The 23,129-nt window shown below is 48.8% G+C and overlaps 8 protein-coding genes across 8 annotated transcripts; 3 read left to right on the top strand and 5 right to left on the bottom strand.

The window, feature by feature from the left end:
* Positions 1 to 190: 190 nt before the first annotated feature.
* On the bottom strand, positions 191 to 3,229 carry BKA55DRAFT_692034 (phosphoserine aminotransferase; the record flags this gene model as incomplete). Its single annotated transcript, XM_046199714.1, has 4 exons — positions 191 to 233; positions 1,772 to 2,134; positions 2,194 to 2,854; positions 2,980 to 3,229. 4 exons carry the CDS (start codon positions 3,227 to 3,229, stop codon positions 191 to 193), a joined length of 1,317 nt encoding a protein of 438 aa, XP_046047445.1.
* A 1,013-nt stretch (positions 3,230 to 4,242) lies between these two features.
* BKA55DRAFT_515964 (JAB1/Mov34/MPN/PAD-1 ubiquitin protease-domain-containing protein) lies at positions 4,243 to 5,314 on the top strand (the record flags this gene model as incomplete). Its single annotated transcript, XM_046188050.1, has 2 exons — positions 4,243 to 4,270; positions 4,323 to 5,314. 2 exons carry the CDS (start codon positions 4,243 to 4,245, stop codon positions 5,312 to 5,314), a joined length of 1,020 nt encoding a protein of 339 aa, XP_046047444.1.
* Positions 5,315 to 8,867: 3,553 nt separating this feature from the next.
* BKA55DRAFT_516122 (uncharacterized protein) lies at positions 8,868 to 11,645 on the top strand (the record flags this gene model as incomplete). The annotated part of the gene is made up of 3 exons (XM_046188062.1): positions 8,868 to 8,987; positions 9,042 to 9,668; positions 9,765 to 11,645. The coding sequence occupies 3 exons, from the start codon at positions 8,868 to 8,870 to the stop codon at positions 11,643 to 11,645; spliced, it is 2,628 nt and encodes an 875-aa protein (XP_046047443.1).
* A 782-nt stretch (positions 11,646 to 12,427) lies between these two features.
* On the top strand, positions 12,428 to 14,629 carry BKA55DRAFT_595398 (uncharacterized protein; the record flags this gene model as incomplete). The annotated part of the gene is made up of 2 exons (XM_046195800.1): positions 12,428 to 13,164; positions 13,216 to 14,629. 2 exons carry the CDS (start codon positions 12,428 to 12,430, stop codon positions 14,627 to 14,629), a joined length of 2,151 nt encoding a protein of 716 aa, XP_046047442.1.
* Positions 14,630 to 14,794: 165 nt separating this feature from the next.
* Positions 14,795 to 16,512, bottom strand: BKA55DRAFT_739793 (uncharacterized protein). Its single transcript, XM_046201429.1, has one exon. The coding sequence runs from the start codon at positions 16,395 to 16,397 to the stop codon at positions 15,057 to 15,059; it is 1,341 nt and encodes a 446-aa protein (XP_046047441.1). The 5' UTR covers positions 16,398 to 16,512; the 3' UTR covers positions 14,795 to 15,056.
* Positions 16,513 to 17,270: 758 nt separating this feature from the next.
* On the bottom strand, positions 17,271 to 18,055 carry BKA55DRAFT_692029 (ribosomal protein S19e; the record flags this gene model as incomplete). The annotated part of the gene is made up of 3 exons (XM_046199713.1): positions 17,271 to 17,626; positions 17,680 to 17,743; positions 18,023 to 18,055. 3 exons carry the CDS (start codon positions 18,053 to 18,055, stop codon positions 17,271 to 17,273), a joined length of 453 nt encoding a protein of 150 aa, XP_046047440.1.
* Positions 18,056 to 18,672: 617 nt separating this feature from the next.
* BKA55DRAFT_595395 (Zinc/iron permease) lies at positions 18,673 to 19,707 on the bottom strand (the record flags this gene model as incomplete). Its single annotated transcript, XM_046195799.1, has 1 exon — positions 18,673 to 19,707. The coding sequence occupies one exon, from the start codon at positions 19,705 to 19,707 to the stop codon at positions 18,673 to 18,675; it is 1,035 nt and encodes a 344-aa protein (XP_046047439.1).
* A 2,040-nt stretch (positions 19,708 to 21,747) lies between these two features.
* On the bottom strand, positions 21,748 to 23,117 carry BKA55DRAFT_516275 (uncharacterized protein; the record flags this gene model as incomplete). The annotated part of the gene is made up of 2 exons (XM_046188075.1): positions 21,748 to 22,964; positions 23,021 to 23,117. The coding sequence occupies 2 exons, from the start codon at positions 23,115 to 23,117 to the stop codon at positions 21,748 to 21,750; spliced, it is 1,314 nt and encodes a 437-aa protein (XP_046047438.1).
* Positions 23,118 to 23,129: the final 12 nt, after the last annotated feature.

The following is a 23,129-nucleotide window of genomic DNA, read 5'->3' as shown; positions in this document are numbered from 1 at the left end:
CACTGAGTTTGAAGAAGCAACTGACCTAGGGGTGCAAGAGAAGCCTTGTCCGAGTCCCAAAATATGTTGACAGGTCTTGAGTTCATGATCGGGAGTGCTAGTTGATGGTGGTGCCAAGAACTCGTGAATTTCTACTAGCTGTTAAGAGCCATCAGAACAACAGAAGAAAGAACATACAATGTCAGGTTCCCTAAGTAATCTCTTGAATGGTCACATCGATGTCGTCGAGTTTTCTAAGAGAGGTATAGGGAGGTCAGCTTGCGCTGAGTGAACGGCACGATCGCTTGCAATATCTCATCGTTGGGCTCTGAACCCTCAGTATGATCATTGTCTGCATCATCACCCACCTTAAACTGAGAGACGTAGTGCCGTGTGGTGTGTACAAAGTGGCAATGAGCTCGCGAATTCATCGAAAGCGAAGAGGCTGGGGCAGGGACATTGCGTGAAATCGGTGAGCGAGATAGAAAGGCCTGCCGAACGAGTGGAAGTGCCCAAGATGGCTGGCAATAGGGGACAGTAAGACCTGTTCGTCATGGAACACACATGAAATATAAAATAACGGAGATAGAGGAGAAGGGGAGAAGGGGGGATAAAATACCCATCCATCTTGGATTATGTGCATGTCCCTCATCATGCTCAGTACGGCCAGCTGTGACAGATCATATTGAGTGAACGCCAATGCCAACTAAGGTATATTGTAAATAGAGCTGTGAGGTTCATTTTCCGCGCCACAGGTTAGTTCTCTCTGCCTTTTTGCTTTTGGGAGTTCTGCTGTGAATAGAAAGTGGTTACGCGAGGGTGCAAATAATATTAATTAAGCTAACTTACTATAGTAGGCTATAAGCCGTGAAAAGGTCCTCTATAATTACCCCCTTTATAATATATTACCTCTACGTCTTACGAATATTACCTTTAATAATAAATAATACCTTATTTTAAAATATAACCCGTTTCAAAACATCCTACATTCTGAGACAAGCTTCAGTATTAGTCAAGTGCTCTAACAGAAACACCTTATACCTCGGCGTCAGACCGTTTTATTTACTTGGCCTCAAATCACCTGCGGTATCATGGATGTGAAATTCGCCTTCTTGGACGTCATGAATGCTGATGTTACGCTTGAGACAGCCCTCAAAACCACGTCCGTGCCCCCGATCAGGTCGCCATTGTTCTGCATAGCAACGCCGTTCCCGCCCCGATGTCGGCCATATATATCAAAGGTCCTTGGTATCCAAAGCTTGTTCCGCCGTTAAAAGTCCATATAATAATCGTCATCGACCAACTCCTACTCTGACAGGGTAGCCGCACAAGAGGAACAACCCAGGCTACGATTGTTCGAATGGCCATGAAGCAATAAAGGGTCACGTGAGTTATTACGACTGTATCGTAGATGTTTGAAGTTCTGCCACTGCCGCAGCTTAGATCATGTTAAAAAGCCGCCTACTTACTCCTCGAAAGTCTTATTAGTAAGGAAGGACTTCTCCGTACGTAGAGATATGTGGTTTTCTCTTGTTGCGAGTGTATTGTTGTCGCCGTCTATGCACTGTTGCGGCTACCACCCATCACAAGGAGTACGGCCGAGAAATTTGTGAGATTGCTGTACGGCTTCCTCTCAGTCAATTTGGCCTGCACCAAATAAGGGAAGTAAAAGCATTATTTCTGCTTAGACTTGTTCTATGTTCACTCCGGTATAGCTGAGGTCAGTGCCAGCAGGCGCTGTCTTCGTGACCGAATTTTCGACTATGCTTTGCCGACAAGCTGCTCTTATGACATCGCGAAAGCGCGGATGAATTTCGCAAGCTTCTCTGCACCCTCAAGAGGAACAGAGTTATAGTTGCTTGCGCGAATTCCACCAAGCGAACGATGTCCCTTTAACCCAGTCAGTCCTTGGGCAATACCCTCCTCTAGAAAGGCTCTCTCTGCGGCATCGATATCATCACCCTTGGTAACCCTGAAACAAATATTGATACGCGACCGTACTGCCTTGTTGGGAATGATCTTGTAAATCTCGGGGAAAGTTTCAATGGCATCGTAGATAAGTTGGGCTTTCTTTTCAGATACAGCTTGTTGTCCTTCAACCTTGTCGGGGTAGGTTTGCAAGAACTTTCCAAGAACTTGGCCGATGATGTATACACTAATAAGGTAATTAGACCTATTTATGCATTGTAAATTGCGACTGTAATTAGGACTTACTCGAAGATACTTAACGTATTATAGAGACTGTTATTCTTTGCAATAGTCTCGTATTGGAAGATGATAGGCGGAATAGGAAGACCTAGTTGTCTCATGAGACTTGAAGGAGGTTGAGATGTGACAGGCGGTAAAAAGCTTTTCTTGATAACCACAACAGTGACACCAGTTGGGCCGAGGTTCTTTTGGGCGCCAAAGAAGATAGCGGAGAAGTTGTTGATTGGAATCTTTTTTGTGAGGATGTTCGAACTCATATCGGCGATAACGATTGGTCCCTTTCCATCAGGCCCCGGCTGAAGAGACTGGGGAAAGTCAGGAAATTCAACCCCATCAACCGTCTCATTTGCACAAAAATACACCAAGGCAGGATCCTTGGACAGCTTCCAGGTGCTCTCATCTGGAATGGTGCCAAACTTGCCGCCGTTCGTCTTACGGCTGTCTGTCGCAATATTGACATGCTCTGAGCCAAGAAGCCGCTCGCCCTCAACTGACGCTTTATGTGACCAGCTGCCGGTGACTAAGTAATCGATCTTGAGATCCTTATCGACGGCCTCCTTGAGTTGCTCGATCGCCTTAGAGTCCGTGGGATCGCACTCAATATCCCCAAGGATGTCTTGCAACTTGCGGGTAACCCAAGCGCCAACAAAGTTATACACTGTAGCAGCTGCGACGTTCTGGTGTCAGTCTTTCCTCTTTAGGATGAATAAAGAGCTGAAGAAGCATTGTCTCGGAAGGCTCTCTTGGTAATGCTCCCAAGTCATGACCACGAGGGGAAGGAGTTGCACCAACCGAACTGTCCTGTGCCGCCGCCTTGCATAAAGAGTATCTCGTAGTCATCTGGGATATCAAGACAGGAGGCCAGATCGGCTTTAGTCTGATTGATTATATCGCTAGCTAGTTGGGAGCGATGAGAGTGCTCGGCGATGCCCAGGCCGGTATCATGATAGTTCAGGAGAGCTTTGGCAGCTTCCTCGAGGACGTCAGTAGGTAGGAGAGCTGGGCCTGCACCAAAATAGGTGATATCTGATCTAGAGGGCATGACGTCTCTGCAGTATCTGAACTTGAAAGTATTGTCGAGGCTCACGTTTCTTTAGAGTAATAATAGTCTGAATGTCAGTCAGAAGCATGAAAAAGTTTTGCAGTGTAGAAAGTGGGGTTTGCAGAATTTTTTCCTCCGCATCCCTTCAAGTGCCAATTCGGCGTAGCGGGTCAAATGGGATTCGCTATTAGACGCATTACCTCCAGAATCCGATTTTTGCAGCTATTCATCCCGACGTGGCAGAACAGACTGTGCTCGCTAGCGAAAATGACTGTGTCTAATACCACCACTAACAGCACCAAATTACAAGTTCCAGCTTGGGGGGCTTGCACCGTCCTCCAAACCCCGAACTAACCCTACTCCTAATCACCAACCTTAATCACTAACCCGTAGCTTCTTATAACTTTACCTCCTTATTTGATTACGTTGTTATATTAAAGTTTGTTTTCAAAAGTGTTAAAGGTACTTCGTAGTAAGTGGTACTGAGGTCCAGATTTAAGTTTTGCGTTTCGTTATTGTAGTCCCACATTCGAGCAAGTTGCTTGTTTGTCATGGAATTCCAAGGTTGCAGTGGGAAAAGAGGCGTGCCTACGATGAATCTCAAGTGTAACTAGGTACTCATAAGTCCTACAACGTTTCTTTTCTTTTTCCTTTTCAGAATCCACATGCCTGCCTATCTGTACTCCTTATATGAGGTGGCTGTATCTCTCTGTTGCCGCTCTGGCAAAGATTGGGAGAGTCGAATACGCTAAGAAGCAGCATCAAAATGATAGCAATGAAGCACAGCAGAGTAACAAAGTAGAGACATGCCATCCTGGTTCTTATCACTAGATCGACTTTTGAAACAAGAATGCTCAAAGATCGACTCCAGGTCTAGATATCAATGTACATATGTACCTTTACGTAGCTCTTATCGATAAGAGGCGGGGCATCCCGTCTGCCTGGAGCCAACATCAACTTCCTCTGTCTCGCACTCTACCTTCGCACCTCATCAACCATTAGGAGTCGTCAAAATGGAGGCATCTGCTCTGAAGGCTTGGGGTATGATTCCCTGTTAAACTCTGGATTACTTCGCAGCTAACACACGCGCCAGAGTTGGACAACAACGTCCAGCTAGTCGATCCGAAACGCGACGCTCTCTACAACTTCGACGCCGATGCTCAGAAGGCCATAAACAACGAAAAGGCATGGAAGCAAACACCAGGCTACTTCAAACATGTCCGAATAAGCGCTACTGCTCTTGTGAAAATGACCATGCACGCGCGATCTGGTGGCAACCTCGAGGTCATGGGCTTGATGCAAGGCTACACCCACCAGGACACATTTATCGTCACCGATGCATTCCGACTGCCCGTTGAAGGAACAGAGACTCGGGTCAACGCCCAAGGCGAAGCGAATGAATACCTTGTCGAGTATCTTGATCTGTGTCGAGCGCAGGGCCGACAGGAGAACGTGGTGGGCTGGTATCACAGTCACCCAGGCTACGGATGCTGGCTGAGCGGTATCGATGTCGATACAGAAGCTATGCAGCAGAAGTGGCAGGATCCTTTCCTTGCCGTCGTCATTGACCCCGATCGTACTATCAACTCAGGCAAGGTCGACATCGGCGCTTTCAGAACCTACCCGGAGGATCACCAGGCCGGCAATGGCACAGTCACCTCTGATGGCTTCCAAGCAGTGCCGCTCGCCAAAGCAGCCGAGTTCGGTGCTCATGCGAGCCGCTACTACAGTCTCGAAGTCTCCCATTTCAAGAGCTCTCTCGACTCGCATCTCCTTGAGCTCCTCTGGCACAAATACTGGGTACAGACTCTCAGCCAGAACCCACTAATCACGAACCGCGACTATGGCAACAAACAGATGCTCGATCTGAGCTCTAAGATCAAGGAAGCGACAACAGGCATCACGCGAAGCCGAGCTGGACAAGGCATGATGGGGACGAATAATAAGAGCTCCGACAAGGCCGTGGACAAGCTGACAAGGGAAGCGAACCTCATCGCATCTAAGGAGAGGTCTGGCCTGGTTGCGAATCAGGTCAAGGCTAGCGTTTTCAACGATCTTGGATCAAAGGCAGAGCCAACATCGTGAAAAGGAATGACACTTGAATTATGGGAATGCATGTAGCATAACGAATCGGCATAGATGGCGTTCAGAGGTGAAATCAGCAGTCTTTACTTTATCCGCGCTTAGAGTCTCAAAGTGCATTCTTTCTCCATCTTACATCAGTATGGGAAACTGGGCGTTTAATTATCTAATTGTCCTTAAGAAGGGGTTCTCAATGGCATGACTACTTCCTAGAATTGAGTAGATACAATACGACCTCGAATTACATATCGTCACCGAGTAGATAGCCTGCCTAATTAATGATTCACCAATCAACTATTTTCGCTTCATCCGGAGACAGATCTAGGCGAGGTGGATAAAATAAGTGGGTGGAGGATCGTCGACTTTATGAATAAGCGTAAAAATCGACAGCATAAAGAGCTAAGCTATTATATTTTTATTCACATCATAATGATAAGTTGTGACGTTATTGACCGCGGCATATCCTTTTCACTGGATTGGGTTAGCATAGCGTTCGTTTAGTTGTGCTTCTTGGTATCCGTTGGTGTTGGTGTTATGTTCAACAGGTACGAACAGATGTTCTCGCATTAGATGGTACAGTTCAAACCACAACGCATGAACTAGAACTCGACAATGGAGAGAACCATCTATTTCATGCATTCCCCATCCTTTGTAGCCACAAAAAAAATCTTGCTTGTCAGAGCATGCCGGGAAATCGACACCATGCCGGCTTGGCAACGAGAATTACCCTAGAGATTGACAGGTTGGTCTGAACGTGATGCCTCCCTCAAAGATATTACGGACAGGAACACAATAAGACACTGCATTATAGATGATACTTTTGTCCCCGTAGCAGATGGAAGCTTGCATAGCCTGTAGCCATGTGCCGCGTCCAGCCATCGGCAGTGTTACCGATGGCAGCTCAAAAGACGGAGAGGATGAGTCTCCAGGAATCTAGATGCTACGCCTGTGCAACTGAGCCCGTTGTGGCTCGAGCTTGACTGGGCAACGATCGCCCAGTAGCCGAGCACACGACCACCCGAGAAGGAAAAGCGAGGCGTGGTGATTTAGGTTGAGAAGATCAATCGGTATTATGTAGGATAGAATTCAAACTCAAAGAGTCATTTCTTTCCGTGTGTCGGTCCTTTTTCTTGTCAAGAATCACGAGAAATAAATTGAAGTAGCTGAAAGGAGACGCTGCTTGTGTGGACAGAATGTGATGGGAGGGATGCATTGATGCGTTCAGTGGCTCAAAGCTAAACCCGACTGACGAAACACAGCCAAGACGTCAGTCACCCTTGGTTACAGTCGGTACGAAACTCATCGACCGACGTCTCAGTTTCTCTCACATGCTGTGGTTGTGGTTGTTTTACACGGGAATTGCCTCGACAGCGTTGATGCACTGTTTATGTGACTGAAGAGCTGGAAACATGAGTTGGATATGCCGTATTCAGATGCCAGATTCGATATAATCCTTGCCGTAGCTCGACACCATCTTTTTCAAAAAATTTCCTAGTTCATGGCATCCTGATGCCGATTTTGGGTTGTGATGAAACCCTAGGAGACCTGACGTCGATGTTCCCTTTTTCCTTGGAGCTCAAGCTATGTGTGACGTCACCAAGCGCTCACTTTAACGTTGAGCTAACGAAAGCTTTGACACAGTCGCGGCATTGGCCACCATCAAGATCAGCCCACGCGGCCATTGACTGATTAGTTAGTTAACCTGGAGATTAGTCTACCCAGTCTCGTACAGCAGCCGTTGAGAATAAGAAAATGAAGGGGAAAATCAGGGCACGCAAAGGGTCAACTGCAATCAACAAAACGTCAAATTAGGCCATTACGTGTCATTGGGTCTGAAAATTGAGCTATGACGATTTGCAGCTCATGAGCTGGGGTTACCTATGAGGCCATCATGTTAAAAGTCAGTGGAGAACGTGGGGAGCAAAGCTAAACAATAACAGCTACTCCAGCTCCATCTGCCAGCTTAAAATTCATCATTCCAGCCAAGAATGGGCATCCTTGTTTTTTCTTCTTTTTCTGGTTGACCGGCAGAAAAGATATCGGAGGCTCATTGACAACCTTGTCAATTCCTTCAACATCAGCTCTGCAAAGGTGGGAATTATATCATGGGACAGGGCAGATCATCGACGGAATCCACATTGTCGATCCGGAGAGGACCTCGGGAATAAGAAGATATCAAATTTTGAAGATACAACGCCAGCGTCAAAGCCAATGCCATGTCACTTCTGTCGATTCAGTAACAAGACGCAAAACACAAGAAATCCAGGAAGACAAGACGTACAGAGCCAGACCTGCACCACCGGCCAATCCTTGGCAGAGCAAGCAGATGAATAAAATTGCACCTTTCATTTTGACTAGACTCGTGCCCGTAGTGTTGTCTTACCAGGCTTTGATTCAGCGAACCAGCCAGGGGTCTGTGAGACATGCCGCAACATTTGATGGGTTTGCCTGGGGCAACCTTCTTTATGGACCCATTATCCAGACAGTGAATGCAATGAATAATAGCATCAGCAGTGCAAAATAAGCCATGGCTTGCGATTATCAACGGTTGTCATCTTGTTGCTGGTCAAGAGGTCTAGATCGTCGTCGAGGTAGCATCGCGAAGGGTATAAACATCGAGGCTTGACCGTCTCCCCTGACGCTTCGAAACGCCTCTAATTGGGGATCAAACAGCATCATCATCGCAACGCAAAGAGTCTAGAGCTAACCCTTGTTATCTTCAGCTGCTGTCCTGGTACATTTCCCTTCCCTTTTTCCGCTGGTTTGCAGCTCCATCATCTGCTTGACCCCTGCTTAGGTCGGTAGGGTACCTTGCTTGGTCGTAGGGTTCGCTCCGGATTTCAATCTCATAGCCAAGCAGGGGGGTTTAACAGAAATAAGTGATTCAATGAATGTATGCCGATGCAAGTGCCAATGCGAATGCCCAGAAAGAGTGCCCTGTTCAGAAACGATAGCGCATCGAGGTGCCTGTACTGTGAAATTGGTCTGTGGCCTGGCCAGTAGCGTGCGTTGGCGCTGGACCTGGTCAACACATCTTTGCAAATCGACCGATGACGTCCTCGATCAACATCGTCGCCCTTAGCAAACATCAACGTCACTGACCACTCCCTTTCTCCAGCCCAGCCCAGACCAAGCCAACCACTGCCCGGATCCAGCCATTACTGTGTAACTCTCGTACCTGCCTGTCACGGGGAGTCTCCCTTAGAAAAGTATATCTAATCCTCTCTCTCCTGCCTCGTACCAGGAGCTCTTTCTCTATTTCATATCCCATCCAATACCAATTCCTAAGGTACCTAATACAAATACCCAACTGCTTCGTGATACCCATCCCATACCTGAAAATACCGAACAACAGCTTCTTCCTTTGTTACCTACGCCTACGCAACGCAACGCTTCCTACCCTCTCTCATAATAAGATCGACTTCTGCTTCGTCTCTTATCTACTACATCATCGTCACCTCAACTCTAAAAAGAGTTAACTTTCTAACATTTAACGTCATACTTTCCGGCGGCATAACGACTTAATAACGAGATACCCCATACACTTTTGCCCATCATGCCCGGTGCCCCAGACGTCAACAAACCTACAGACATCAAGACGAAGGAGGCCGATGTCAACCGAAAGCTCCAAGTCTACGGTATCATTTCTGCCTTTCAGAACGGCAAGGTTCCTTCAGTGAGTATTCTCTGCGCGGTCCTGTTCTTCGCATTCTAACGTATTGTCCTCCAGAACGACCAAATCGATGTCGCCCTAAGCAGTTTCCTCGCCTCTCGCGCCCTCTCTGGTCGCCACGAGAAGCTCTCCGCTGAGGGTCAAGAGCTCGTCAAGGATGCTGCCAACGCCATCAAGCAAGCCAAGTACCTCCTTCTTTCCAAGAACGAGGGCAACCTGATTCAGGATTTCATCTGGCAAACCACTCAGTTCGACCCCAAGAGTGTCAATACACCCAATGCCCCCATCAGCAAGGACGCTGCCAAGCAGGATGGCGATCAAGCTCTCGAGGGTCTGAGAACCCTTGGCCAGCTTCTCATCACCAACGGACAGTTCCGAAAGCTTCTCTCTGATGCTACAGTCCTCTTCCGCGATATGGCTGGCGATGCTGCTACCAACGCCGCTGCCCGTGTCCGCCCCTCTCAGGAGCAACTTCGACAGATCGACGAGCCTGCTCAAGACAATGTCTGGCATGAGGCTCCCGACTTCTCCAAGGACAACCTGAAGCAGCAGGCTAAGGGCTTCTACAGTGGAAACCCAAAGGAGGATGCCAAGGATGTCGCTGCTGCTGGTGTCAACGCTGCCGCTCCCGGACAGCTCCAGCAGAACCAGCAGTCCAATGCTCAGCAGGGCACTTACCCGCAGGTCACCACCGGCACCGAGACTGGTAATGTGCCTTCCAGCTCCGTGCCTGCTTCAACCGACGCCGCTCGTGACGCCGCTCGCCAAACCGACCCCCAGGCTGGCAAGAGCGCCGCTAAGCAGGCTGCTGAGGCCAAGCTCGACAACAAGATCGACCCTGAGACCAAGGAAAACATCTTGCAGCGCAATGAGGAGTACCGTCGCCGTGCTCGCAACTACTTCGACAAGAAGATGCCTCAGGAGCGCAAGGACCAGACCATCTGGCGTCTCAAGAAGATGATTCTGGAGTGCCAGCAGCACGAGGACTACTCGCAGGCCATACAGACTCTTCTGCGCCTGGCTGAAACTTACAGTCGCCACGGTCGCACCCTTGGTCAGGGTTCTACTGATACCGCTAAGGACGCACGTGGTGGTCTTGGTGCCGCTGAGCGTGACCTCCGCACTATCATTGAGCGATTCGCCAACGGTACCTCCACTGAGGACCTCTGGGAGGCCATTGGCCAGATCTACCGCGATGCTGATAACGACCGTGAGCTCAAGGACTGGTTCAAGGCTATGGACTCGTACATCCGCCGATGTCTCCTTCAGCAGGGCTACATCCTCGAGGATGAGTCCACTCGTGAGTGGGATCAGCTCTATGACCAGGGCCGATACCTCCTCCGTAACAAATACCGCGGTCACACCGACCGTGTTGTCGATGAGATCAAGTTCCTTGCCGATCAGTTCGACCAAGACCCCCAGAACCACGCTTTTGCCGAGTCTCTTCAAAAGCTGTTCAAGGACCTTGGCAACGACCAGGATGGCAAGCCTGTCTTCAAGCCTCATCTGCTCAAGGACTTGAGGGATGTCATTCTCCCCGCCGCCCTGGAGAACATTGCCTACATCCCCATTCCTCGAATTGAGTACACCGACTCCCAGGTCGATGCTATCATTGAGAACCTTGTCCTTGAGAGTGACAACTTTGCCCCCAACATCTTCGAGGTTTCCAGCGAGCACTACTTCCGATGGGGTCGCAAGAAGATCGCCAACAAGAACCACCAGACCGTCGAGGTTAAGGTTGCTGGCATCCAGATGGATCTTCGCGACGTGAGCTTCCACATCAAGCGCAAGCAAGGCTTCCCTTCAATCACCGACACTGGTGTCGCTGATATCATCCTCCCTGGTGATGGCTTCTCCTTCAAGATGAAGGTGTCTACCGCCGATAAGAAGGATCGCCAGAACTACTTTAAGGTTGAGAAGGTTGATGTTGACTTCAACAAGCTCCAGATCAAGATCAAGAAGTCGAACCACAAGCTGCTCTTCTCCTTGTTCAAGCCTTTCATGCTCAAGGTTATTCGCCCTCCTCTGCAGAAGGCTGTTGAGAAGGCCATCAAGGATCAGTGCAACAAGTTCGACCAGTTGTTGTTCCAGGTTAAGCAGGAGGCTGACCGTGCTGCTGCTGAGGCCAAGAACAACCCTGAAAATGCCCCCAACATCTACAACCGCTACTACACTGCTGCCCAGCAGCAGTTCACCAAGGGCAAGAAGAAGGCCGAGGCTGCTGCTTCTGACAAGAAGGCCAACATTGCCATGACCAAGGAGGACAGCATCTTCCCCAACATCGACCTCCCTGGTGGCATTAGCACCAAGGCTACTGAGTACAGGGAGCTTGCCCGCAAGGGCGACAAGTGGGAGAGCCCTGTCTTCTCTATCGGCTCTGCCAAGAAGAGCACCGACATTCCCTCTGCTCCCAAGATCCAGCGCAAGGCTCACCCCGTCTCAGACCTTGGACCTAAGAACACTTCCAACGCTGACTACGACTTCTACCCTGCTGGTGGTCACGCCCACACTGGTAACGGTGCGTTGAACGGTAGTGGAAATGGTCTCCAGATGGGCAATGGTGCTGTTAATGGCAAGCACCCTGCTGGCTTCACCAATGGTCAAACCGGCCTGCCCACTAGCCAGGCTCCTCTCACCACTGGCCAGATCAACCCCGTTTAGAATCCATGTGACGAAGATGCCAAGTAGGCACAGGAAAAATAATAGTGGAGGATCGTTGACGTTATACCCATGCTCATGTACTTGAGTTGTCTTTATTCTCTTTGTTTTTGATACCACACTGGAAGCAATGACGACGGGCGGATAAAGCACGATGCGAGGATTGTGCTTGGTTAAGGAAAAACTACAGGCTTATTAATTAGTGAAGTGACGGCCGTTTCCTTTGTTATGAGGGTATACACGATTGGTTGATAGTTGAAATTGATTGTTTTACCGTTAATATCTTTATTCTATTGTCACGATGTGATGGCGTGATATGTAGTGTTGTAAAGGGTTTCGGTAGTTGAGCGAATCAATAAGTCTTGCTTGCATTAAAGTCCCTTGGTTGACGATGATAGACCTGACCATTCAATAAAGTGTACAGAATGAGGTAAATATGAAGCCGTAATCAACGTCAATGGCCATAGTGGGGGGTTGTACAGAAAAGGTTTAGCGAGTGCAGCCTCAAGACTACGTCACCACGCCATGGAGGTAAGGTACGGCTCTGCGTGAATCTTGCCCTTTGAGGCCTCACTCAGTTATTCATTGATCACTGAAGTTCAATAACAAATCCTCCACTAAAAGTCAGTGGACCTTTGCCATAAAATTCCATATCCGCTGACCACTAAAGCTTCTCATCACATACTTCAAAAGCCGCTGAAAAAATCTCATCTCACAAGTCTATTTATTGAGACTCATCTCCCTTTCTCTCGACCCCATACGCCCTCGATGTGACATGAGATATCATGACGTCTACACATCTCGCACCTGAGCAGGTGCATGCCTTATTTGATATTCTCACACATCACGAAACATACGCAGAAATACAGGGCTTCAAGTATCCAGATGCAGTCACAGGCTATGGCTATCCTTTCTCAAGAACAACAGTTGAACCCCAAACTACACAAAGCGCACCCTCAAGCACAGGATGGAGGAGCTGGGCTGGAACACCTGTGAGCTCAAGACCCGGAACGCCAAAGCAAGGAGCCGCGAAAGAAGTGAAGGAAACTGCCAGCGATGATGACGATAAGAAACCTTCTTCATCGCCTATTCTTCAGGCCATGTTAACGCGGTTCATTCTGAAGCTTCCGGGCGTGCGAGATCTACCACGCGAGTTTTGGTCTGTTAGAGTGCAGGGCTTGTTGACGAGACTTGGAGAGGCAGAACTTTCAGAGAGCTATGATAAGGGTGCTTTGGGGACGAGAAAAGTGCTTGCGACTGGGTCGAGTGGACTTCTTGAGATGGTTGGTCGAGGAGTCCTTGGTGGGGTCAAGAAAACAAATCGACCAGAGATGTCTTCGAATAACAAGGTTGAGTACGATCGGACCAAGGCCGCAGACTTGGTAAAGGCGTGGGATGATGTTGTTGAGGGCTTGGTCTATGGAGGTTTGGCGGATGAGATGTTTGATCATTTCAGCAAAACTTCGGATCTCGAGAGTCACTCTCCAGTCATTGGAGCAGCAGCCGAATATGCCATCATCCAGTAAGTTCCATATTAGATGGTCTCTATCACCTCACACTGACAAAACCAAAGCCTCGCTACCTTCATCCATCACATCTTTGTCCTCTCTCCAGAAGGCCAATATCTCCTCAAACTCCTCGAAAACGTCCACAACCTCATCCCCTACAAGATGGTCAAGCAGACTTTACGGATGGGCAATGCCGCTAGTATGATTAGCGCCATGATGCGCCTACTCCTTGCAAAGTTGAGCGTTACGAGCGTCACCAACTGGATCGGCTTGACCGCCAATGCCGACGATGGCATGAATCTCTTGCAGCGAATTATCTCACTAGTGTTGTCGGGGGACGCTGGAGAGTTTCGAAAGAGTGCTGATAAGGTTGAAAAGTCGAAGGATCGACCGAGTGACGAGATGCTCGAGGCTATTCGTCAGTACATTGCTATGAGTCGTGAAGAGCATAAGACTGTTCGAAATGCCAGCGAGGAACATGCCCAGTCGATTATCACCGCTATTTTCAACGGATCAAATCCCACTTTGGCGACTCAGCTGGATGACCAGAAGCATGCGCAGTGTCTTGAGTATTATTCTGCTCTTCTCTCCGTGCGCGATCGCGAGAGCATTACAACAGCTTTTTGTCGCCAACCTCCCGATCTATTCACCGCGACTATCAAGGATCTTTTCGCCGCCTATGAACCTATGATCCGCATGGTACACTCCCAGATAGATTTGCGGGAGCATGTCGAAGCTGGTCAATTGTTCATCGATGAGTTTATCAAGGCTGGCAAACCGAAAAAGGACGGTAGCATGCCAACTGTGGACGATTATGTTGGTCTTTTTATGAGAAACCGAGAGCTCATGTATAGATGGGTTCATGCGTTTGCAGCATCGTGTCCTGATGTTTGGGAAGAGATGAAGAAATGGACCAACGATGCCGTACTCAAGTTTCGCCAGGAGAGAAAACCTGTGCAGACGACGAGCAACGCTGAGACTGGAGAGCAGGCGAGCAATGGTACTGTTGATATGAGTACCATGGACGCTCAACTGAATAAGTTATTCCAGTCGGTTCCTGAGAAGTCTCAAAAGGACGTTCTCATTTCATTGGATAAGCACGCCGCATACCTTGCGCAAGTCGAAGCCCTTTCTCTGTGCCGTCTACAGCGCATCATCGACTCAGATGATTCAGAACCAGGTAATATGTCAGGCCCAGGCATGTATCTCTCCCGATGGCAGAGTCTGCTAGAAGACACGGCTATAACACCAGAAACGCCAAAGGGGCCAGTCAGACATGGAAAAGACGTCAAGAATTCTCTCACAATGGGCAAGATTGGAGTTGAAGGCACGGAGAAGGCAAGAGAGGAAGCACTTCAAGCAGCGATCGAAGAAGCTGAGGAGGGACCGGAAGCTTCCGATGTGAACGTGGTGATAAGAGAGCTGGCGGATGGGTTCAAGAAGCTACTGCAGGAGAGCGCTGGGAAGGATATCAAGTAATGCGGATTGGAATGATACACGAGTGAAGGTCTCATGAATAATAGAGGAAACGAATACACATGGATACAAGGTAAACAGTTGATAGCAAATTTTACCAAAACTAAGATAATGACGGAAAATCATGAACTTGATGATACATCGATCCTTTGATCTTCTGACAAATGTTCCCCTTTTCGTGATAGATCCTTGCAGTATCCTCCTTCGTGGTTTGAGAAGTACGGTAGATTCTTCATCTGACACAGACATTGTTGGCTTCGGCCTTCCAAAATTGAATGACGCCTTGACAGAATTTCTGTGTCCTTCAACAGCACTCGGATAGTGGTAGTCTGCTTGATCTGCATAGGGCTCTCGTAAAACACCCTTTGTTCGGTTTGATCACATTGAATCAGCGAATAGAGCGAGATGGTGAACTGGCTTTGGCCAAAGCTCACTCTTGAGGAGCCTCGGTTGAATAGCGTCCCAATGCTCCCAAATTGTATCGTCGTGGTGAGCGGTCTCTGACTGGCTTTGCCTGGCGTCTAAGAGGAGAAGCACTCCTTGCTCTAGAGTCATTCTTATCGCGTGATCCACGGAACAGTCTTTTCTGTGCACGAGGAAACGTATGTCGTTGTCGCTGCCGCTCGTCACCCTCGAGGAAGTCCGCAGGTGCTTCTATAACCGGCGTCGCTGGGAGTGGTTTGCTGACTTTTGTAGCATTGAGAGACTTCTTGGCGTTGACTCTAATACTGGCAAACTCGACGATAGCTGATCTGGCACCCTCGGCACTGTCTTCCATCTGGCCTACTCTATAAGCGAGACCATCCAGATAATCATCGATCTCTTGATTCCATGAAATTGGTGATGTCGATCGAATATGGGTAAGGTCAATCTGGTCAACCTCTTCTTTGGGACCCTCATCGTCGGATATGACTTCTATGTCAGAATCATCAGGCAGGATATCTCCAAAGTCGTAGTCTTGAGGCTCAAACTCTTGTGCTCGTAGAGGCTCGCCAGGTTTTCGATTTCGATCTATTGGTCTGATGATGTATTTCTTCATCACGAGGCGGTGCTTCCATACAAGTCTGATCGTAACCCCAGTGGCATCTTGCAATTTCTGTACAAGAGACTTGCAGGGTTTGCAGAACTTTCGGGAGAAATACACTTCGAAAACGGGACGAGATCCATCTTCCCAGCGAGCTTGTCGAAGTTGGTTCAGTTGCTTCATAGTGACGTTGTTAAAGTCTCTTGTGATCCCGAAAGTCTGAAGAAGAACGCAAATACCGTGAACTGCGAGTTTGACTTCAACGTGAGAACCGAGAAAGATACCCTCAGTGTTTCCAGCTATTCGGCCAGGGTTGTCAAACGGTCTTCTCATGTTCAAACCAAGGGTCTTACCCATGGCCACGACTCGCCTTGTCCAAATACTATTTGGAAGAACGCCTTTCTTCTTGTCCAGAACATCGCCATATCGTCCAAGACCATGACCTGATTCAGCTGCCGCTAAGACAACACGCTGAGATTTTGCAGATATAATGGAAATGAACCCTGTGGTTTTGTTTTCGAGTTGTTCTTCAATAGTAGATCTACTGTTAATGGCTTTTGCTCGACGATGGCTGAAGACGAAGGAGATATTAGCCCCGAGTACTTGAACTGTAAGCTTCGTGGTTTCAGGGTCGATGACATGGTGGAAGTATATAAGGGGTGACGGGTTGCTAATAGCAGACACAAAGGCTGGAAGAACCTCTTCAACTTCCTCCGAGCTCGACATTGTTAATTGTGATGTGTTCATTTTGTAAATTTGGAAAGGGTAATTTAATTGTGCCTGCGAGTGAGAGGCATATGAGTTCCTTGGAAGTAGTGTAGGAGTTTCTTGAATGAGTTGAGGTGTTGGAGTTGAAGTTGGGGCACACTTACAGATCACTCCACTAGAGAAGCAGAGTTTATAGAAGAGAGTGAAATATCAAAAGCATCATGATTCAGGCACATTTCAATAGCGGTGGATAAATGTGATCGCTCCCTTTGCACAAGTTGTGCTCTCGAGAGGAACTCGCACAACTCTATAAAGCCGGGCCATAACTGACAATATGAGAGTATTCTTAGAGATCAAAAAAGAATAAGTCGTAACTCCTAACATGCGGAAATGGAGTTGCCAATAGAAAAGCTCAGCGCATTGAAAGAAACCAAGCCAGAGAACTCGCGATAGCCTCACTTTGTGGGGGTCGAGAGAAGAGCAACACTTGAAATCAGACAAGATCTCATGAGATGCTCAAGATAAATAGAGACACAAGAAGAGAAAGGGGCAAAGAGCATGCAAATATTTGCCGTGCCTCGACCCGATCTCTAGGAGGTGGTGGTTGAGGGAGAGATCAATGCGAGGTCATAGTGAGAAGAGGGATAGAAAGAGGGGTAGAGAGAATTCTTTCACATCTTGAATCAAGGTTAAGGTTATGAAACACACGAACACAATGAGCACTGTCACAATACACATTCACAAGGCAAATCGACCATAAAATGAACGACAAGTTGGACGGGTCCAATTTGACCAAACCGAATGACCCAGTGTCGGGGGAATCTCATTCATACATGACAAAATCTATGACCCAACGCCCAATTCCATTGCCATTGCTACCTTTGACTTTGACCGGAAACCGCCAGTTTTTGTTTACTCGTCATCCTCCTCCTCCTCGGCCTCAGCGGTGGTCTGGGCAATTCGGTCCAAATCACGCTGACCGGCCTGGGTGATGCGGCGGCCACCCTTGTCCTCATCCTGCTCAAGGACACCGATCTTCTCAAGAGCCTGCATGACCTTTCGGTCGACGGAGCCGGAGGCATCGACGTGCTTGGAGGGACGGCTGCCACGGTTCTTGGCAGTGCCGTGGACCTTGCGGAGGCGGCCAACACCGACGGTCTTGCGGAGGTAGACGTGGCGGGCGATGGAGGCGGCGCGGACGTAGAACCAGTCAATGTCCTGGGGAGGGAGCTCCTTAGCAGGACCAGTCTTGACGGTATCGACCCAACCTGAGACAAAAATCAGTATTTGATGACTGTCGATAGATATCAAGATGTCTTACCGGGGATGGGAAGCTTGCCCTGACGCTTCAAGAAAGCAGAGTAGGCAGTGATGAACTTCTGCGCCTGCAGTCACAAAACCCATTAGCATGATTCCGTCGTCAGAAGTCTTTCGACTCCCTCGCGCCTGCTCCTCAATCCCATTTGTACCCAGCCCTTTAAACACAGCAACCGACACAGCGTTTCAATTAATATTGTATATAAAATCATCGCGCTGCGCCAGCGCCATGGCGGGCTAGCGGTTCTCTTGGAAGATTGCGTCGCCAAGTCGTCGAGAAGAGATCGTGTTGGTTTTTCGAAGCGTATTTCGTTTCCTGTGATGGGTTTTTTTCAGGGAGTACCTACATCGACATCGCGAACGGTAACTCCGCCGGCCATTTTTGCGGTATTGTTGGGGTTGGGTGGGTAAAAGGGGAGTTTGGTCGTTGGGTGAGGTTGTCGAAGCGTCGCGATAGTTGAGCTCAAAGATCGCAGTTTCCTAGAATTCGGTGAGCACTTTTTTTTCCGCTGTAGGGTTTGAGGCCCTAGGTGAGCCCCACAGATCTGGGTCACAGTGATATATACAGTGTCTGGGACTGCACACTGTATAACAGAGTGGAGCCTCACTTGAGAATATCACCACTGAGGTTGAACCAGTGTCCAAATTAGGCAAATGTTCATGTAAGTGATTGGGTCTTGATCATCTGTTGCGTCTGTGCAACCATTCACTCTCACGTGGTTCCACGTCGTTATTAGTTCACTTCGTTAAAATTACTCGCTCTTTACAATCTTCAACAGAGCAAACACGAGGAGATTCACTGTTCATCGGCTTCAAGTGTCAAAGAAAAAGGCTCTATTTCCTAGCCATAACTAGTAACAGGGATGAAAAACAGACCAGGTATCAATTCTATCCGTCTAACGCAATGCCAAATGAGATTATTATGTCCCAATCCTATTCAGGTATACACCTTAAGAATAACCATTTTAAACCACTTTCTCTTCTCCACGGATCTCCCTTAAGCCCACTTGGCAAGAATAGCCATGACAGTAACACCGAAGGCAACACATGCAAATGCGAGCAACAGAATCCTGATAGGGGCTTTGCGCATGTAGGGGTTGAACATGAACTCGTGAGCGAGGAGCTCGACAAGACCAGTGTACATGAGAATACCAGCACTGATGGCGTCGAAGATACCGTTGGTAAGCTTCTGGTCGTTGGCGTTGTTTGGCTTGGCTCCGATACCAGCGGCGATACCAATGGGGGTTGATAGAGCAAAGATGCAGCCGAGCAAGTAGGGCATCCACTGTCGGTTACTGGGCCAAGGAGCGACAGCCAGACGAGAACCGAGACCGAGACCCTCGAACATCTGATGGAAGACGAGAACGATCAACAGAACGGTGAGCTCATCAGAGGCGATCGTGCCGAGGGTAAGACCGATGAAAACACTGTGGAACACAACACCGAATTCGAGAATGAAGATGGCGAGGAGCTGGCCAGCAAGTCCGCCCTGAGCATCGCCCTCCTTGTGCTCACGACCATGAGCGAGATGGCTGTCACCACCAGGAGCGTAGCCAGACCCCCTACGGTCACCGTTCTCAATGTCAGGGTTGCTGGGCTGCTTCTTGGCGATAAAGTCCATAGCAGGATCGAGCTCGTGGTCAATCTCCATTGAGTGGTTGTGCTCCATGTCGGCGTTGCTGAGGCGCGCGGCGAGCATTTCGACAAAGAACATGACGATAACAGTCATGAGCGCGATGGCTTCAGCCCAATCGTAACCCCCCAGGCGATCCTCGAGACACGGGTCGGTCAAGTTCTCGACAGCGGGAACCAGCAGATGCATAAAAGCTGTTGCTATGATAACACCAGTACCGATGAACTTGCAAATAAAGAAGGTCATCTTAGGTACGGGGATCGTCTTCTGGCGCGCCAGGAAAATGGGCAAGAGTGCGCCGATAGCCGAAGAGGCCATGATGATGAAGATGGAGCCAATTCGAAGACCCTTTCGGCCGAGATCGACGGCCTCGCCGCTGCAGGCATCCGCGTCGGCCATTTTGTCGATTAATGGATGTCAAGAAGAACAATGGTAAAGGATGAAGCGATGAGTAGAGTCTTATAGGGAGCGTAAGACCCAGAAAAGAGGCGCGGGTCTGTAGGTAGTAGGTGAGGTGAGGTAGTAGTCGGGAAATATGTCGTCAAATGCCAAGGCGCGCAAAGATGCGAAGCCAAGGATTATTTCGATGCGTTGTTCCCCAAAGAGGAAGCGACCAAGGATAATCGTGCTGTATGATTCGAACGGTGTCGAAACGCCAAGACGCGCGCTAATTGTTAAACTGTTTGCTTGGCCTGAAGCTGATTGCAACTCGATAAACCTGCGAGTCGCGATGGGTTTTATAATACAGCGAGCGTTGCGTGACGTGCGAAATAACGAGAGAAGTCGAAATTCGCGACGAACCTTGATGGCGCAGACCTGACTTATAGAAAGTGGGCGAACCGGTCTAGCTGACCAGGTTTAGCTTGACAGAGGGTCCAGCGGACGGAAGCGAGGTGCCGAAGGCTGTAGACTAGATTTGTTCGAGCCGCAAGCGCGTGGGATGGTTGATACTGAAGGGTGGGTTGTCTGGGACCAGGGGTTTCTTGGGACAGGATATAGTCACGGCTAACGAGATAGGCGTGATAATTTTTGCATATATGCTTATGATGAGTGTTAAAGTTAAAGTAATAAGGTTAGGAAATAGAGGATAGAAGAGCGAGACATCGTTGCATCAAGGCGATTGAGTTCGTATACAAAGCTTCTAGACTTTGGTACTGAAGCAAAAGGACTCTAGAAAACTCAGCACAACTGATAAGGTCTTGCATTATACCCTCTTTGGCCCCAGGTCCGTTGGATGAACTCTAAGGCAAACCATGTTTTAATCACTCGCTACTCTCCTCAATAATTCACCCCAATGACCAACTCTCTGTGACACTCGGAGAGTTAGTTATTCACGTCCCAGGGACATGGAACTCGGCAACTGCCACATTCCTTGGCACCACCGTCATGATCCACTGTGACCAAAAGGTGTGACTTGAGATGTGATAGCACATTCTGTCTCTGGTTGAATCTTGAGCCGTAGAAAAAGACGAACGTGGTGGTTTGAGGTGGGAGTGGGTCGAATTAAGGTGAGGACCTTGATGGCCATGTTAGCCTCATAAAGCTCGGCTAGTACCGTTTCGGGCTGTAGAAGTTTCTATACTGTGGCTAGTGATTCTTCAGGTACAATTATCATAGAGTAACACGAGTGTGTTTGCCAGAAGAAAAGCATCATACGATAGGGAGGTTATTACAAATTCCATAACTGACCCTGATCATGAGTCACCTTGTGTTGCAATAAACGTCACACGAATGGAATCAATGTTAAAAAGAGCCTCAATCTCAGCATGTGGCGTCATTACCCGTTATCAATCATCAGATATCTCATTGGTTCGCTAACTCCAGCAGCCACACTTGACATTCCGGAGAGATAGCGGAGACCATCAAGGTTCTCAATCAGCGCGGGCATAATCCATGTCTAAGCCAAAAGCGCCCACGCAATTAGAAACGCCAAAAGGTCTTTCAATCGGCTCTGACGGCATCTCTAAACCGTTCAGCTGGACGATTACTGTGTCTTGAGTTGGTTGCACTTATGCATAAACGGTTGTTTATACAAGGGTTATCACATGAGAACCACCAAGAGCTGATGATAGATGCTGTCAGAGAAGACGTTGACAAATAAACAGTAGTAATGGGAGATGCACTATGCCACCCATCGCCAGTTCCAATCTATGCCCCTTGAAAAGCAATGCCTCCAACCCGTAACGCCATTGAGATGCTCATGATAATACATCCAACCTAACCAATACAAAACACCGACATCTGCAGTGCCCGCTAACCATCTTCCGCGTCGCTATTCCCGTTGATATGCACCATCGTTAATCCAGCTGCATCATACATATGAGCTACCACATAGAACATGCTAACATGATCCTACGGGCCGACTGCAGTAGCGGGTTATTGCCGTCCTGCAGTAGTCCACGCAGACGGCAGGGCTTCGTGATATGGTTTAATATCCGATCATGATGAAAACTGGATTTCCAATCCAAGCGTTCGGAAAGGCTTGTCAAGTTTCCTCAAGTCGATCGAGCTTCCTAAACTGAATAGGAGAGATTTGACCCGCCCTTCCCATAGCACCCCTATTCGCATGTTTTGGTCAAGGCGAGTCTTGAGTACGCCTGCATATCTCTCTTCTCCGGGCTTTTCAGGGTCTATCTCTTCCTTTGGGGGTGGAGGAGGTGGTGGTGGTGGCTTGACGACAACTGGTTCGGGATCATCCAGACGCCATTCCAATTTGGCTTGAAAGCTGCGCTCCTTTGGCCGTTTCACCTCTGGTTTATCGTCAAGAACCACTTTGTCATCAATGGCTGGCTCGTCATCAAGAACTGGTCGAGTAAATGGTTTCCGCCAGAGCTCCATACCAATAGCCCAAGCGCTTTCGTAGCTAAACACATTAAACTCCATCCGCGTAGCAAGACTGCAATGCCTGCCTGCCACCACGGCATAACTTGCACTGATATTACCCATCAGGGGATTCAGTGTCAACGTCGCGGATAAAGGCGTTCCCTTGTGCGCGGGTAACGTTGCAAATCGGGTTCCCACGCTGATTCCACCTGACTTGTTCAGGGTGCCGTAATAGATTTCTCCACCGGTGCTGAATCGACCATAGATCCTTTCCCTATCAGTGTTTCCATTGTCGATGGCAGCCTGGTCTGACGGCTTCTCGGCATCGCCGCCGAAATTATATACGCCCCTGAAGCCGAGTAGCCCTCCATCTGAGGACGCCAGTCCTTCGAGCGCATATTTCCCCACGTCATATTGCGCCAGGCCTAGGACAGTGCCGCCGTTCTTAAGGTGCTGGGCAGATACAGAACTGAGCTGGACCTGAAGCGCAGGAGACAATCGTTTGACGAATAGGGCTTCGAGTAGCGATTGGGGTAGGTAGAGTCGGCCATATAGGAGTGACGATTCCGGTTTATCTTTCGGCGTCTGGAGGAGAGGATTGGTTCGGTGGGGGAGTTCGGTGAGAGGTTTGTACGAGCGCAAAAGCTCTGGTAGATTGACCGTCTCCGATTGCGGTGTCAAAAGAAGTCGAAGCGGGACTGATGAGAAGAGGTATGAAATAGAGCCATCGACGATACCGACTGAGCCAAGCTGGTAGGATGTCGCAAAGTTGGGGCTCGCGAGGGCAGATAGGGTGAGTCGTAGCCCACGAGGGGTCTGAAAGTTCAGAAGAGCTGCAAATCCTCTTGTCAGTACACATGCCAGGGCTCAACTGAGATTCGGTGCATACCATCACTAGTCACATTCAGCGCTGCGTACGAGTTGTCGCGATTCCATCCAGTAGCTTCGTAGAAGGCGCTGTGGACATAGTCCATAAACTCGCGCATGTCAGGCGTCGA

The sequence above is a fragment of the Fusarium redolens genome, assembly GCF_020744475.1.
Source record: "Fusarium redolens strain MPI-CAGE-AT-0023 chromosome Unknown BKA55scaffold_11, whole genome shotgun sequence".
NCBI lineage: Eukaryota > Fungi > Ascomycota > Sordariomycetes > Hypocreales > Nectriaceae > Fusarium > Fusarium redolens.
This window is presented reverse-complemented; position numbering and strand designations above follow the sequence as displayed.